Source organism: Lipotes vexillifer, unplaced genomic scaffold (genome assembly GCF_000442215.2).
Source record: "Lipotes vexillifer unplaced genomic scaffold, Lipotes_vexillifer_v1.1 scaffold95, whole genome shotgun sequence".
NCBI lineage: Eukaryota > Metazoa > Chordata > Mammalia > Artiodactyla > Lipotidae > Lipotes > Lipotes vexillifer.
The window spans coordinates 1,911,703-1,929,324 of NW_006791458.1; the positions used below are offsets into that span (position 1 = coordinate 1,911,703).

At 40.3% G+C, this 17,622-nt stretch overlaps 1 protein-coding gene across 1 annotated transcript in view; it reads right to left on the reverse strand.

Annotated features, from left to right (window-relative positions):
• TTC1 (tetratricopeptide repeat domain 1) overlaps window positions 1–11,661 on the reverse strand; it is a 53,992-nt gene extending 42,331 nt beyond the window's left edge. Inside the window, exons 1-2 of the mRNA XM_007464411.1 lie at window positions 11,568–11,661; window positions 10,131–10,493 (exon numbers count right to left, since the gene is read on the reverse strand). Of these exons, the coding sequence (XP_007464473.1) occupies window positions 10,131–10,463 (333 nt within the window). The 5' untranslated portion in view covers window positions 10,464–10,493; window positions 11,568–11,661. The remainder of the gene's footprint in view (window positions 1–10,130; window positions 10,494–11,567) is intronic.
• Between the last annotated feature and the right edge of the window lie 5,961 nt (window positions 11,662–17,622).

Below are 17,622 nucleotides of genomic sequence, written 5' to 3' on the forward strand. Positions count from 1 at the left end.
CCCGTTTCGGGAAGATCCCACATGACGCGGAGCGGCTGGGCCCGTGAGCCATGGCCACTGAGCCTGCGCGTCCGGAGCCTGTGCTCCGCAAATGGGAGAGGCCACAACAGTGAGAGGCCCGCATAACGCAAAAAAAAAAAAAAAAAAAAAAAAGAAACTTCTTCATGTCACTATTGGTCACATCAGTCCATTTTAAAGCCTCATCATACTTTTTAAATGATTTTTCATTCTGGTGATTCAGGTTTGTTTGAGAAGTGACCAACTCGAAAAAGTCATTACCAAAAATTGTTATTTCACTAACACTTTGTGGGTGATAATATTCAACAGTTACACCTGACACCCCTGTAAAGTCTTCTAATTTTTGTGAAATGTTGTCTTCAATCCACTCCTCTGTACAAGCAAAGGAGCATTCTCCAGCACCGTAAGTTTCATTTTCACTTTCCGTGTTAGAACCAATCACTAAGGTTTTTTCACTTCTTATTGGTCTAATACTCACATCCTCTGAATGAGAACTATACTCTGAAGAACTATCATCTTTTGAGACACTAGTATATATGTCGCTCGGACAATCAGAGAAAGTATCTGCATAAAATTCACTGAAAAATTCTTCTTCATTCAAAACTTCACGATGTGTCATTTTGGAAAATCTTATGGTAATAAACTTGCATTTATAATATACACAAGGTTGGAACAAAAACCTAACGGAGCAAAATGTGAATGATAACGGCAATCATAAGTTGTGTAATGAACCCTTGATCAATTTAAGCTCTAACAACTTAGCATGGTGATATTAATTAACTGGATCATTCTCTAAAAACATATTGATACGTCTCTGGTCAATAACATTAAGGTAACAAAAACGTATTAATATGTCTCTGGTCAATAATGTGTTAATTAAATAATTCTACAGTGAGCATGTGTTTAACAGACAACAGGGAGAAAAACAAGAGGTTCACATCAGCAAGTTAATTTCCATACTGTAACTCTATCAGCAGCTATATGCTCCCCCCTGCAGCTTTGTAAAGTAACTGCTACAAAATAAAACTTGGCACAAACTTAAAGTCAAGCACAGTAAGCAGAGATCAATCACATCTGGGTAAAAAGGATGATTTAAAAAAGCTACACACTTGCTAAAAGGCTGGAAAGTGGAAGCATATGCAACAAAACTTTCTGCTTCAGTCCTATTTAGGTGGGATAAGAAAACCTCAAACTGAAAGGGCTAGGGACACCAGTCCTACAAATTATTCTGAAAGGAATTCTTTATCATTAAAAAGGGAACAAAAGCTTCAGTTTTGTTTTCTTTGAAACCAGACATCACTTGCTTTACAGATATACACACTTGCTCTTTCCACAAGTCATTTTTACTAGTCCACTAGGAATTTGGAGGGAGAATCTCTAGATTTCAGTTGTAGTTAGAACCTGACTCTCATTAAGTCTTACTCTTCCGCTGAAAGATAACTGATCTTGAAAATACTTCCTTGTTTCTTAACGCAGAAAATCCCATCTCCCAAAACTCAATGTAACAGAAATAAATTTTCTTATTTTGGTACCGCTTAAATTCTGCCCAACAACTCTTTCTTTAAGTTTTTTAGACCTTGACCACAGATCAGGGTAAAAGAAAATATCCTATTATTAAGTTCTTCTGATGCTGGATGGAGTCACTATACAGGTTAATCAATACTTCTTGTTTCGGAAGCTTAGTCATCTGTGTCCATCTAGCCCTCTGTCTCCCAAAGTGTGGCCACAGTTCTACCTGAACCAAAATGACCTGGGAGATAAGCAACAAGGATTTACTGTATAGCACAGGGAATTATATTCAATATCTTGTAATAACCTATAATGGAATATAATCAAGAAAAAATATAACTGAATCATTTTGCTGTATACCTGAAACTAATATGTCAATCAACTATACTTCAATTAAAAAAAAAAACCCCAAAAACCTGAGGATGCTGATTAACAAAGTAGATGCCACCTCACAAGTCTGTGGTATCAAACACTTCTGAGGGCTTTGCATGTTTAGTAAGTTTCCTGTGATTCTTAGACACAATTAAGTTTGAGAACCACTGATCTACACAAAGAAATCTCCCTTAATAAACACCGGGAACACTGAATGCCACTTTAACTTTTCCATCAGCAGATAACTTCCAAATGTTTTAGGGTAAAACAACCCTTACTTCCCCTGGTTTAAACTCAGAATCAGAAATCTAAGGTCCCTTCCTTAGAGACTGTCATACAGAGTGAAGTGAGAAAGAGAAAAATATTGTATATTAACGCAAATATGTGGAATCTAGAAAAATGGTACAGATGAACCTGTTTGCAAGGTAGAAATAGAGACACAGATGTAGAGAACAAACATATGGACACCAAGGAGGGAAAGCTGGGGGTGGGGGAGGTGGTGGTGGTGGGATGAATTGGGAGATTGGGATTGACATATATACAATAAAATGTATAAAGTAGATAACTAATAAGAACCTGCTGTATAAAAAAATAAATTAAATTTAAAAAAAACCTAAGGTCCCTTCCAGTTCTTAAATTCTAGGATTTTATTTAATCACTTGCCAACAGCATTCATTAAACTCAATACTGGTAAACTCTAAGAAATTGGTAAATATGGCAACCTTAGTTCAAAAGGATGCCCATTAAGGGAAACAACAAATCAGAAAGGGTTTTCTCATGAGGTTAACAGAATATGCAGGCCACAACAGAAAAGTTACTGAAAACTTTCTGGAAGCAACCAAGAGAATTGTTCCCCGCAAACATGTCCATTGTTACAACAACACTGATAAGATTATGAAAATATTGCAATGAGGCAGGAGAAACATGGAAATCAAAAGGATTAAGTAATGTGGGATTTAAGAAAAATGAGAGCGACGGGGGAAAGACTGATACAGAACTTTGGCACTAAACCAATACTTCAATCATGGCTCCTGTTTAAAGACTAAACAGCCTTAAAGGAAAAAACAATCCTTTACAGTTTCAGAACCTAAGGAAAACGTTTTAAAATCCCAGAAACCATATGTTGTGAGCCCATGTTCACCAAGCAACAGACTTTTGTATCCATTACTTAACTGGATCTATGCATTTGTAAATGAACACTATGTGCCAACAACTGGCACCAGGGAGCAAATCCATTAAAAGGACGAAATCTGCATTTGGGCTTATAAATAAAAAAAGTTTTCATTTGCAAGCAAGAATTAAATCACCAGAGCCCTGACAAACTCCAAGCTCCTCCATCATCTCCCTATTTGTAAAGGGCATCACCAGCTACCCAGTAGCCAAAGCCAAGGAATCAAGCTTATTTCTCACTCCAGCCCTCCCAACTGAATCCAGTATGTCTCATCAACTCCACTTCCAAAATGTAGCCTGAAATCCTTCACTTACCTTCACTCAATCCACGGTTCAAGCTACCATCATCTTTGCCCAGCCCGCCATGTTAGGCCCTAGCTGGTCTCCGTGCTCCACTCTGCCCCCACCCCCTGCGTTCTCTGCACAACCACCAGAATACTCTTATTAAGATGGAAATAACTTTCATCTTTCCGCTGGCTTAACTACCCATCTGTTTCCTACTGCACTTGGAAAAAAATTCAAATCCCTTACCATGGCTCACAAAGTGTTCCATCATCAGACCCTCTCTTATTTCATCCCCTGATTCTCTTCCTTAATCACTATGCTCCCACTAATGGCCCTTCCACTCCTTCCATGCCAAGTGTACAGCCAAACCTGTAGGGCCTTTATACTAACTGCTCCCCTTCTATGGAATATTTTCCTCTCAGATACACATTTGACTCCTTTTCCCGTCCAAGTCTTTCCTGAAATGGCACCTCCCCAGAGAGGCCTTTCCTGACCAACCAATTTTAAGTAGTCCTGCCCATGGTTCCAACTCCCATGCCTTCTTCACTTCATCTTATCACTCCCCCCCCACCCCACCCATACCAACTAGAATATACGTATGAGAGATGTGTGTCTTATTCACCACTGTATTCCTAAGTGCCTCAAACAATGCCTGGCATGTGGAAGAAATGCAAACATTTCTTGAATAAATGAATGACAAAATCTCTGTAATTTTTAAGACCAATTACTGGCCCTCATGAGAGAGAGAAAACATTATTCAGCTATTTAATGAAGGAAGACTATGTGCAAGGCCCCATGACAGTGGTCCTCAAACTTTAGTGTGTGCACAAGACCAGAGAATTTATATGTGAGGTGTAAGAACCCCATTTTGACAAGCAGCCCACAAAAGATGATTCTCTTACATCAATACCACCACAATGCAGTATATTCCATAGGTCCCCAAACTATAAGCATTTTTGTATCAGAATTTTATTATAGCAATAATTCTCATCTGCTACCAGATATAGATATGTCTTCCTCAGCCAAGCCTTTAAGAATCACTTATTTGGGGCTTCCCTGGTGGCACAGTGGTTGGGAATCTGCCTGCCAAAGCAGGGGACATGGGTTCGAGCCCTGGTTTGGGAAGATCCGACTATGCCACGGAGCGACTAGGCCCGTGAGCCACAACTACTGAGCCTGCGCGTCTGGAGCCTGTGCTCCGCAACAAGAGAGGCTGCGACAGTGAGAGGCCTGCGCACCGTGATGAAGAGTGGCCCCTGTTTGCCGCAACTAGAGAAAGCCCTCGCACAGAAACGAAGACCCAACACAACCAGAAATGAATAAATAAATAAAGTAAAAACAAAAAAGAATCACTTATTTGCTTTGCAGATCTAGTACATCTCAAATGTAAGCTAAAATCCTATTCCTCTAGGTAGTCATAGATACATTCAAGGTTTCACAAATAGTTAAGATTGCTGCTGAAACAAACACACACATAGTGCTTTCCTTAAGAGATTTTGCCAGTTTTAACTGAATCTTAACTGCCTTCCTCCTCTGTTACTCTTGATCTGCTGAGAACTGGCACCCTCTTGAGCCTGGATCATGTTCTCAGCCACAGGACAAGTCAAGTCAGCTTGAATAACAGACTTTAGCTTTTTTTTTTTTTTTCTTTCTTTTTTGCGGTACGTGGGCCTCTCACTGTTGTGGCCTCTCCCGTTGCGGAGCACAGGCTCCAGACACGCAGGCTCAGTGGCCATGGCTCACGGGCCCAGCCGCTCCGCAGCATGTGGGATCTTCCCGGACCGGGGCACGAACCCGTGTCCCCTCCATCGGCAGGTGGACTCTCAACCACTGCGCCACCAGGGAAGCCCCAGACTTCAGCTATTAATACTTGATACATTTAGTAATACATATATCCTATGATAGTATATCTTTCCCAAATCCTCGAAGGTCAGCTTTATGTGCTTTTTTCTTTAGTAGAAAGTCCACCCTGGTTGTAAAGAATCAAATTTTTATTTATATTCTCAAATTGGAATAACTTTTATTGTTGTTGATCATAAATGTAATACATGCTTACCATAAAAAAAAGCAAACATTACAAAATTATATTAAATATAAATGAAAACTTCCCAATAATCACACCCTTTAGAGCTATTCACTTTTTATAATTTGGTGTATATCCTGCCAAACTTTCATGTATAAACATATTTTCACACAGGTTTTTAATGTAAAAGGAATCATCACTGACTGTTCCATAACCTGCTATAAAGAGAAAACATCTGGGTGTCTCCTCTACTCTCAACTCTCACTCTGAACACTTCTGTGACCAAATGTGTAGGAGTTTCTCCCACACCAAGCAACTCCAGCTCTGCAGTGGACTCCAGCCAATGTCCTACACTTTAACTCAATTCTGACACTATCTGCCTAGAAATAGGGTCAGACCCCACAGGTTAAGCACTGAGTTCCACAAGACTGGCTCCATCCTCACTTCAGATACCAAATGCAAGTCCAGGCTGTCATTTCTACTTTTTTTGGTCTGTTTATATATATTTTTTCCTGTAGTTGATGTACAGTATTATATGTTACATAAAAGGTGTACAACATAGTGATCCACAATTTTTAAAGATTATACCCCATTTATAATTATTATAAAATTTTTGCCTATATTCCCTGTGTTGCACAACATATCCCCGTAGCTTATTTATTTTGCATATAGTAGTTTGGACCTCTTAATCCACTACTCCTATCTTGTTCCTCCCTCCTTCCCCTCCCCAATGGAAACCACTAATTTGTTTCCTGTATCTGTGAGTCTGTTTCTTTTTTGTTATATTCACTAGTTTGTTTTACTTTTTAGATGCCACATAGAAGTGATATCATACAGTATTTGTCTTTGTCTGACTTATTTCACTTAGCATAATGCCCTCCAAGTCCATCCATGTTGTTGCAGTCACTTCTGCTTTTGACCCATGGGCTATAAGTTGGCGGCTTCCACGACCACCTCCTCAGGTTCAATTAATTTGCTAGAGGGGCTCACAGAACTCAGGAAAGCAGTTTACTTATTAGATTACCACTTTACTATAAAGGACATAACTCAGGAACAGTCAGATGGAAGAGATGTATAAGGCAAGGTATGTGGGAAGGGGCACTGAGCCTCCATGCCCTACGGATGTGCACCCTCCCACCACCTATACGTGTTCACCAACTACGAAGCTCTCCGAACCCAATCCTTTGGGTTTTTTATGGAGGCTTCATTAAGTAAGCATGATTGATTAATCACTGGTCATTAGTGATTACTGGTCATTAGTGATTAACTCAACCTTCAGCCCCTCTCCCTTCCCCAGAGGTGGGGGTGGAGTGGGGTGAGGCTGAGAGCTCCAAACTCTGACAACTAGATCTCATCCTTAGGGGCTTTCCAAAAGTCATCGCATTAACATCAACTCAGGTGTGGTTGAAAGAGGCTTGTTATGAGTAAAAAAATGAACCTTTACCTCTTTCCACCTATGAAATCCCAAAGGTTTTAGGAACTCTGTGCCAGGAACTGGACAAACACCAAATACATATTGATTATAAATCATATTATCACACCTGCTTATTAATACATTTAACATTCAGGCATTACTCCGTGCCAATACTAATATTTATCTCTTTAATGACTACACTGTACACTACCACATAAATATGCCAAAAATGTTTAAAGTAATACCCTCTGTTCAACATCAGTTCTAGTTTTCTAAAATTTCTAAAATTATGAATGATCCTGCAATGAATATATATACACCTACACATATTTTTAATAACATCCTTAAAATAAGTGACTAGAAGAGAATCAGGTTTAAAGGTGTACTGTCTAATATGGTACTCACTAGCCACGTATGACCACTTAAATTAACTAAAATTAAAAATTTAAAAATTCATTTTATCAGCTGTACTAGCTACATTTCAACTACTCAACAGCCAGATGACTGTTAAAATGTGGCAGCCAACGGCCAGTGGCTACCATATCGGACAGTGTAGATACAGAACATTCCCATCATTGCAAAAGGTTCCACTGGTAGCCCTTATCTAGAGAAATGTTCATATAAAAATTTGATATCTGTACCCCATAGAAATGATGTAGCAATCCAAACTCCCAATATCAGTACATGAATTCCTACCTCCTCTTCTTGTCTACATCAATGTTCTGATCTGAGACATGTTTTAATTTGCATTTAAAAATTATTAGTGAGGCTGAAAGTCTGTACATTTTGTGGCCGTTTGTGTTTATTTTTGTTGTTGAATTATCTGAACTTTGTCTACTTTAAAAGAATCAAGCTTAAACATATCCTTTTCCCAATGACCCATAAAACCAAACCTTATGTGCAGCAAAGAGACATTTCTTCATCTGTTTTGCTGGTTTCCTAATATTAATTTCACAAAGATATTTATTAAAGCAGCATAAAAATAGCTAATACTACAATTGGGGTGAGTTGCCCAGGTGTACATAGTTGTCAAAACTCACTGAGCGGGTCAGAAAGAGAGAGACAAATACCGTATGCTAACACATATATATGGAATTTAAGGAAAAAAATGTCATGAAGAACCTAGGGGTGAAACAGGAATAAAGACACAGACTTACTAGAGAATGGACTTGAGGATATGGAGAGGGGGAAGGGTAAGCTGTGACAAAGCGAGAGAGAGGCATGGACATATATGCACTACCAAATGTAAGGTAGACAGCTAGTGGGAAGCAGCCACATAGCACAGGGAGATCAGCTTGGTGCTTTGTGACCGCCTGGAGGGGTGGGATAGGGAGGGTGGGAGGGAGGGAGATGCAAGCGGGAAGACATATGGGATCATATGTATATATATAACTGATTCATTTTGTTGTAAAGCTGAAACTAACATACCATTGTAAAGCAATTATACTCCAATAAAGATGTTAAAATGAAAAAAAAAAAAAAACTCACTGAGCGGGATTCCCTGGTGGCATAGTGGTTAAGAATCTGCCTGCCAATGCAGAGGACATGGGTTCGAGCCCTGGTCTGGGAAGATCCCACATGCCACGGAGCAACTAAGTCCGTGTGCCACAACTACTGAGCCTGCGCGCGTAGAACCCGTGCTCCGCAACAAGAGAAGACACCACAATGAGAAGCGTGCACACTGCAACAAAGAGGAGCTCCCACTCACCACAACTAGAGAAAGCCTGCACGCAGTAACAAAAGACCCAACGCAGCGCCACCCCGCCAAAAAAAAAAAACAGAAACTCACTGAGCTGTACACATCAGAGCTTAAACAATTTCACAACATATAAATTATACCTTAATTTTTATAATGGGAATGGAGAGCAGAGTATGTAACATTTTGAGGCAAACCACTCAATTGTCAAACCGATGGCAATCCACTATATCAGGGCAAAATATATTAAAGTATTAGAAAAGCATTGCTAACATTTTAACATAGACGTTTAATCAATGTTTCTAAAAAGCCTGCGCCAGTGATGTGAAAGCTGAACCAAACACTCACTTTCTGGAAAATCATTGCCCTGATGTTACTGTATGGTAGTTGATTTAATTTTCCGAGCCATTTCTGGTGAGGTCGTTCATGAACTGGGCTCATTTTTTCCCTTTATCCTTCTCTTCTGGTAGCACACACTAACACAAAAGCTAACATATGCATGTTAAAACCAACAGATTTGATCATGAAAAGTGCCTAAGGAAGGACACAGACAAGATCGTTTTCCTCACCTCCCACTACCTCCCCACTCCCATTCATACACTGCACATTTACCATCTCAGTCCAGCACCAATCCATCATAACCTGTTCAGTGAGTGAGCTCTTCAGAGGCATAAGCCACAAATCTCATTCACGTTCTTTGCAAACTTAGATATTACAGTAACTCCTCAGGCGACCTTGCTTACGGGATCAGAAGGAAGGATATATGGAGGACACTAAGCCTCTCTTTCCCAAAGTGAAGGCTTGCTCAGTTACTAGCCCAGGGCAAAGTAGCAGGAAGGTGTGCATTTTATTAGGACATCTGCTTTGCAGGAAGACAGCTGTTTTTGTTATTAAATTCTACATATTTTGGCTTTGGAATCAAGGAGATCTGGGTTTGAGAATCAGTTCTATTTATTAGATATGTGATTTCAGGCAAGTTACTGTACTACTCTAAGCTGTTCTCTTATGGGGATGTTAACAGCCTATGTCATAGGCATGTTGCAAAGATTAAAACACAAGTAACATTTTAAGCTCAGTGGCTGGCACATTTCTGGTGCTTAACAAATGACAGCTACCATCACACACAATTCTGTTCCTCAAGAACGAACTGTAAATGACACAGGTCCCAGTCACTGCTCTCTGTAGCCAAATCACCACCACCAGGAAATCCAGGCAGTCTTTTTGCTAACAATGGATTAGCATAAACAAGCAGCATACCATAATTCTATAAAGTCTGACCAAAAAAATAGCCATTACAGGAATTTCAGCAGCCAACCATAGATCATTAAAAAAAGCTAAGAGGTGTGTGTGTGTGTGTGTGTATATATATATATATATGTTAGAAACAATTACACAAGATGAACGTAAGAACTCAAAGTTCACAGGAAAAAAAGGAAATTTCTTTGCTATGCAGACACACTCAATGCTGCTCCACCATGCCACTGATTTATCTCAGATCCATCACTACTGAAACAATAAACATACAGATGGGCAAGTCACTCTTTACCACAAATGAAGCAGTCTATGATAGAGCATCAGTCACATTTATTCACTTTAAAAAGCAGTTTACGTGACAGATCATGCACAATAAACAAAGCAGTTACCTTTTTCTCTTCATCTGGCATGTTTTTTTCCAGTTCCATTAGGTATTCTTCATCTAGTTCAGAGGAATTCACATCACGATCAGGTTTGTTCTCAACCTTGTCCACTCCTGGCTCCTCCTTCTCAAATGAGGCACTTGCATCATGAAAGCACTCCTCTTCTTCTTGGTCCTCCTGGGGATGGGCCTCAACATCGCTGAGCAGCTTGCTCTGGGAATGGTGATCTTTGGCATTAGACACTGGAGGGTCAACACGCTCTGCTTCCTGGAGCTCTGTTACCTTCAAACCATTGAACAGATCCTCTGGAACCCTACAGTTTTCTGACTTCTCCCCCATGCTGAATCAGTGAGGGAGGTGAAGCTGAAACTCTGGGAAAGAGAAAATATGTTAGGTAATGGTATCTATCTATCAAATCCTATCACACCTAAACAAACTTCTGCATCAAAGCCCAAATCACACCCTAACTTCCTTTCACTGGAATTAATTCATTTATATACTCATATATGAAGGTGATCATACGCCCATAAATAATGCCAAATGTAATTTTAACTGATACCCTTTTCAGAACTTCTTATAAGCAACGAGACACCGATTTTAATGTGATTCTTCCACTTTCCACTGCTCTCAGTTTGTCGGCGTAGCAAAAAATAGGCAGAAACGAAAACAATGGCAAGAAAAATGAAGCGTCTCTAATTTTTATTCAGAACGAATAGCCAGATCGCAAAAAAGGAACTACGGCCTGCCTTTCCAGCACCACCACACGAAGCTCAAAAAGAAGTTTCTGGTGGAGCTAAAAATACAATCCGTGCCAAAAGAATAATCATCAACTTCCCCCACATGCGTGTGGTAGAACCAACGCAGGTTACAGTGGGCGGCCCTGGCTCAGGTGGCCCTAATCAGCATTCCCGAGGGGGTCAGAATCAGCCACGAAAAGCGTGGTTCTCAACCCTGGCTGCACAACGTTAACACCTGGGACGCTTTAGCAATCTGCTGCCCAGATCTTATATTCCACAGATTCTGATTTGTTGCTCTGGCGTGGAGCCCGGGCACCTGTATCTTTAAAAAGGCATAGCCCAGGTGACTCTCACGTGCAGCCAATTGAGAACCAGTGCTGTAGAAGCTTAGTCAGATCGTCAGCACCGCCGCCCCTCTGGTCGCAGTAAAATCACGCCAACGACCCTTGTGTTGCGCCAAGAACCCGAATTCGCTCCAGCTCGTCCCAAGAAAACTTAAAACAGCACGATTTTATTACGGAGACTTCGCCTCCACAGCAACGTTTTGTTTCTCCCCGCTCCCAGGTCTAGTGGAAAAACACAGGGGTTTGAGGCCTCAGAGTTGTGGGGGCCTCAGGCCCCCACAGGGCCACCCCACCCTTCCCAAAGGCTCGTCCCGTAGCTGTGTCCCTCACCGCCAAGAAAAGAGACCCGTGGGGCTACTCACAGCTTCCCAGCTCCTCTCGTCCTCACCTTCTTCGCCTCTGAGATCCTCTACTTCCGCTCAGTCAGATGCTCTTCCGTCGGCGCTGACCAATAGCGTCGCTGTTGGCAAAGCATCCTGGGAAATGTAGTAAAACCTCAGGGTGACAGGGCATTGCTGTCGCTGTGTGAAGTCATTTTACGGGCTTAAATATGAGAGACAGTTACCGTCTTGGGTTACGGCAAGAGTCCGCGCTACTACGCACTGCAGGAAAAAAAGGAAAAGAGAAAGGCTGTTTCTATGGCGTTCCTTTTACACCTCCGATATGACCTCTTTCATGTCAGCTATGCTGTGTATAGTAGCGTGAACCTGAAGCATGAACCTTGTCCAGAAATAAAGTTTTCCCTCTTACGTTTCTCAAAGTGTGTCTTTCAAGGGGTCTACCGCTAGATCAAAACAGTGTTGACAATAACACTAAGTTGTTATCTGCCTTTTCCATACTCCTTCTTTCATGAACGTACAATGGATTTTTCCAAAGGTTATGTGTCCTGTGATAGTACAATGAACTGAACGCAGAAGGAGTGATGAGACTCCAGATGTCTTCTGTTAAGGCAGAGGTTAGCAAAAATGTAAAACAATGCCACTCTTCTCACTATATATATTCTTTTGTTTTGGAAAACATAGTATCTATAAAAAGATTATGTTGCATATAATGGGTGTATTGTTATCTTAATTGACTAACATTAGAATGTCTTCATTTCTACTAGTAAATATTGATAGGTATAACTCACATAAACAAAAACTTTTCGTGGTCCTCAATAATATTCGAGAGTGTTAAGTGGTCCTGGAACCAGAAGTGAACTGTTGGCTTATACATTCATTCAAGAAATGTTTACTGAATGTTTATTAGACCCCAAGCATTGCCCACTAGGAGTACAGAATTGAGATATCCCTTAAGGTAGCCAGACATGTTACCAGCAAGAACAGCAGGGTATTAGTTAGTTTTCTATAATTCACAGAATCTATTGCAGAGATAGCTGGGAGGGACTTTTTCCAGAAGGATATCAAATTTATTTATTCAATTTATGTCTAAATGAGGTTATGCATACAGTTATATTTTTGTGTAAATCAAAAGCTTTAATATACTGAAAGTAAACATTAAAAATATATCAGAATTTTGGAAACCTTTTATTATTTCTTAATTTTCTAAATTCAGCAAGAACTATAAAAAGGTAAGTGGTTAGGTCTTATGATCTTTAAGAAGTCCTGTTAATAAATTCTGGTGTGATAGAAAGGCTATAAATTTCAGAGCAAACTAAATAAGTATATAAGTTAAATAAATGCATTACAATGTCAGCTTCTTTACTAGCTGTCCAACTTTGGACAATAATTCTAGTAGCTAACCTTGATTGATTATGTGCTTATTAGGTGCTACATGCTGTGAAAAATGCTTTAGATGGATTATTTGATTATTTGAATTCTAATTCTGGCTCTGCCACTTGACTAGCTGTGTGACACTGGGACAAATTACTTAATGCTTCTAAGCTTAATATATAAATTTACCTCATACGTAAAACTTGGGATGGGTAACAATGGTTCCTCCACTCTTTAGTCTTTTGGCAGAAAGAAATGATATAATCTAGAAGACAAGGACCCACAGGACTTGGCACATAATGTTTAATTAATGTGAGAGACAATAATAATATGTGACAGGGCTTGTGACAATAGCTGTGTACCGGAAACCTAGTAAGAAACAGTCCCTGCCCTCCCCCATCCCAAGGAACTCACAGGCTAGTGGGAGAGGGGAAGGGGGGGATAAAGGCACTACTGAGCCCAAAGGAAGAAGCAATCCATTCTTTTAACACCAAGAAGAACAAACATCCAGTTGGACCAGCTTGGTAGATCTTCACTAATAAGATATTTGAGTTAGTCTGTTGAAAGAGGAATAATTCATTAAGAGGACAAAAACTGGAGAGGCTGAAGGACATCTAGAAAATATTAGGAGCATTCTGGGGAATGATAGGCAGTTGGATGTTGCTGAGGTAGAGAGCACAAAGCAAGAAACATTTTTAGAGATGCAAGCCCACCAATCACTTCTGGGAACCATGGAGATGTTGTCTCTTTGTGCTTACAACCCCTCTGTAAAAGGAAAAGAAATGTTTTTCATCTAGAGGGCAGTTCTGTTATTTTCCCAGCACAAAGACCATGTCTGTCTTGTTTACAGTTGTAAGGGGTCAGTGAACATCCTGTTATCACATGGGTGAATGAACTTCTTTCAGGAATTTATGGCCAAAACACTGAGTAACTCAGTGCTCTGATGGGTTGAGTAAGAAGATTTTGAGACTTCTGGAACTTCCTTATACCACTCTTGTAAGAAATAAACACAGAAAGTGAAGGGCTTAAGATAGAAAAAATACTTTAATATTAATAGCACTTAGTGTGGCAAGTGCCCAATAAATATTTGCTGTTATTGTAATCATTATTATTAACGAAGGTATTATAGTATTACCACTATTATGACCAATTACTAATAGTAATAGTAATTTAATTATTACTTGTGTTACTAATGATAACCAATAATATTATTAATAGTGATAATATGTGTGAAGTTTTCATTCACACCCCCCCCAGATAAGGGACTGAGCACCTAAGTTTGTTGAAAGAATGGAAGCTGAACATGGATGAATAAATAATGAATGAATGAATGCTAGGCAGCATAATAGACCCTGTGGTGGGTACAGCAATAAATCTGTAGAGTAGTAAAATAATCATTTACTCTTTGCTTTTCTCCCTGGGGGGAGCAGCTGGGTGGTTTCCTAGTGGCACATGCCCATCTCTCAATCATAAGGAGTTGCCCACTTGGTCTGGGCTGGGAGCAGAGCAGGGACTAGGAAGGGGGTAAGCAAGTCTCAGCAATGGGTAGAAGTGATGGAAGATATTAGAGAAGGAGTCTTATACTCAAGGGTGCTCCTCTGGGTCACTGGCGTGGCAACAGGATTGTTGCCCAATATGGTGGTTAAGAGTGTAAGCTCTAGTGTCAGACTGCCTGGGTTTGAATCCCTGCTCTGCCTCTTAGCAGCTGTGTGATATGATCTTGGACAAGTCACTAAACCTTAACACCTACCTCGGAAAGTTTCATGAAGCTCAAATGGGATAACGAACCTAAAACACTTTGTACAGAACCCGGCTCAAACTTTAACTGTATTTTAAATTAAAGCAATTTATTTTAATTGCTTTGTGGAAAATCTGCAGGCAGAGATGGAAATCACTCCTGCCTCTCCCAGTGACTTATTATGTACACACTGTACTAAAACTTTAGGAGGCTCTGTGCATCTATGCTCCCTGGAGCTAGAGATTTAAGTCTCTGCTACACTGATTCAGTCCTTTTTGTGCTCAATGTGAATATATTAATATCACAAGGCTACTGAGCCCAGCTTTGGGGACAAAGCTTTACACTCTGGCATCCTCTAAGTCCTGGGCTCCTTCTCCCAGAGTTGGGGTGCTTGAATTTGCTAAAGCAGGGTCCAATATCCAGGAATAGTCAGGGATGTATATAAAAATATATAATTAACAGGTAGATCCTGAATTCTTATAGTGTTTCCAAGGGATGCTATGGCTTTTTATTTTTTCCCAGTTCTCATTTTCAAATTGAGATTTCTTGATAGGAGACATAATCAAGAGTTAACATTCTGTGCATTTAAATTTCTGGATTTCTGTTTCCCTGTGATCAGCATGTCCAATAGTGATAGATGTGAGACATGTATGTGTAACAGAGAACAAAGCTGACCCCATGTTAGATCTATTCCTTTAGCTCTAACCCTTGTGCTCTGTCACCTGTGCTTAGTCATGCTGGCTCTGTACCTTTGTAAAAGAATGTTGCCTATAGCCTGCAATAGACCAGATAGCTCATTCTCAAGGCTCTGACCTTTAAAGGTATAACACTTTCCCATTAAAAAGTTGCAGAACAGAGAATAACACTTGGCTTGTTGGAGGTTTATAGGAACATTGTGACCACATCTATGTGGACAGCTGCAAGAATAAAGGATTTCTGGCATCAAGAAGTTTGCAACAACTAGCCACACCCCCTCCCCTTTTAGTATGAAAGAAGCCTGAATTCTAACTCAGGTATGATGGTTCTTTGGGACACTAGTCCACCATCTTCTCAGTCTGTTGGCTTTCTGAATAAAGTCACTATTCCTTACCCCAACACCTCGTCTCTCGATTTATTGGCCTGTCGTGTGGTGAGCAGTACAAGCTTGGACTCGGTAATGTATGCAATTTTTAAAGTTCTAGCAGGGTGCTTCCTTGGTGGCACAGTGGTTAAGAATCTGCCTGCCAATGCAGGGGACACGGGTTCAAGCCCTGGTCCGGGAAGATCCCACATGCTGCATAGCAAGTAAGCCTGCGAGCCACAACTACTTAGCCCACGTGCCACAACTACTGAAGCCCGCGTGCCTAGAGCCCGTGCTCCACAACCGGAGAAGCCACGGCAATGAGAAGCCCGCGCACTGCAACGAAGAGTAGCCCCCGCTCACCACAACTAGAGAAAAGCCTGCACACAGCAACAGAGATCCAACGCAGCCAAAATAAATTAATTAATTAATACAAAAAAATCTTGAATCTGTACTCAGATTTCATAAAATTTACAGTTAAAAAAAATAGATTCATATATCCAAAATTTTCAAAAATACTTCCCAAATGACTGAGTCAAATACTAGTTTTTTAATTTAAATTTAATTAATATGAAATAAAACCATTAATATAGTTGCACTAGTCACATTTCAAATGCTCAACAGCCACATGAAGCTAATGTCTACAGTATCAGATAAGAGAGGCTTAGATCTTCCAGAAAAACAGCTAACTAACATTCATAGAGAACTTAGGTGTGTCAGGGGGTGTGCGCATTATTTTACATTTGTAATTGTAGGTAATCCTTACAACAACCCTGGCCTCCCTACTTTCACCCTTTCTTCCTATGATCCCATCACCATGCAGTAGTAACCAGACTGATCTTTTAAACACACGAGTCCTGTTCAAGTCTTAACCATTTTCACTGGCTTCTCAGTCTGATTAGAATAAAATCTAAAATTCCTTGTCATGACCCATAAGCTGCTCTCTACCTACCTCTCTGACCTCGTCTTGTACCACTGTCCCTCTTGGATGCTGACTACTCTCTTCCTTCCTAAAACACAATATTTTCCCCATCTCAAGACCTTTCTGTTCCACTTTCCCTCTGCCTGATGCCATTAACAGCTCTTCCCATGGTTTGCTCATTCTCATTCTGCAGGTCTTGTCTAAATATCACTTAAGTAGCTCACTCTGTTACATCACCCTGTCTCCTTCATACCATTTATCACATCTGTAACAATCTTGAGTATTTATTTACTTGATTATAATAACTCCTTCTACTAGACTGTATGTAAGAGCCACAAGGATTGAGCTCTTTGCTGTGAAATCCACACAGTCCAGCATAATGCCTGCTGCACAATAGAAACTCAAATATTGTATAAATGGATGACATTGATAGGTATTATTATTACAAATGATAAGACTGAGGCTCAGAGAGGTTAAAAGTTTTCCCCAAGGTCACACAGCTAGTCGAACAGAACAAGGACATAAAGCTGGGTCTAACCACAAAGTCTGTGCTTTTCTAAAGAACAAAAGGGGTGGGCAGATATAGTCACCTTAACTGTTAAAGGAGAAGTGTCTCTGAAGGTGATTTATGTCTATAAAAAATATGGATATATACTTGGCAGGAAAACTCAGCAGTTTTTCATTGTCAAGCTAATGGCTCAGAGCCTGGTTAAAGATGAGGCCTTTAATGCTGGTAATGGATGGATGAAGGTACCATATAAAATGGAGTCTGACAGTCTTGGAGGGAGTCATGCAGAAGACTGCCAAGGCAAGCATCCTGCACCCACTTGCCCTACTGTCCAAGCCCCCCTCTGCCCTCAACTTCGGTCATTTGGATCAAGAAAGGGAATTCGTGCCCCAACCACAAATGGAATGACTGAGCTAGGACATTTTTTTCCCCTGGGACTCATCCACTGGACCAAACAATTTATTCTCAGTTAGGACA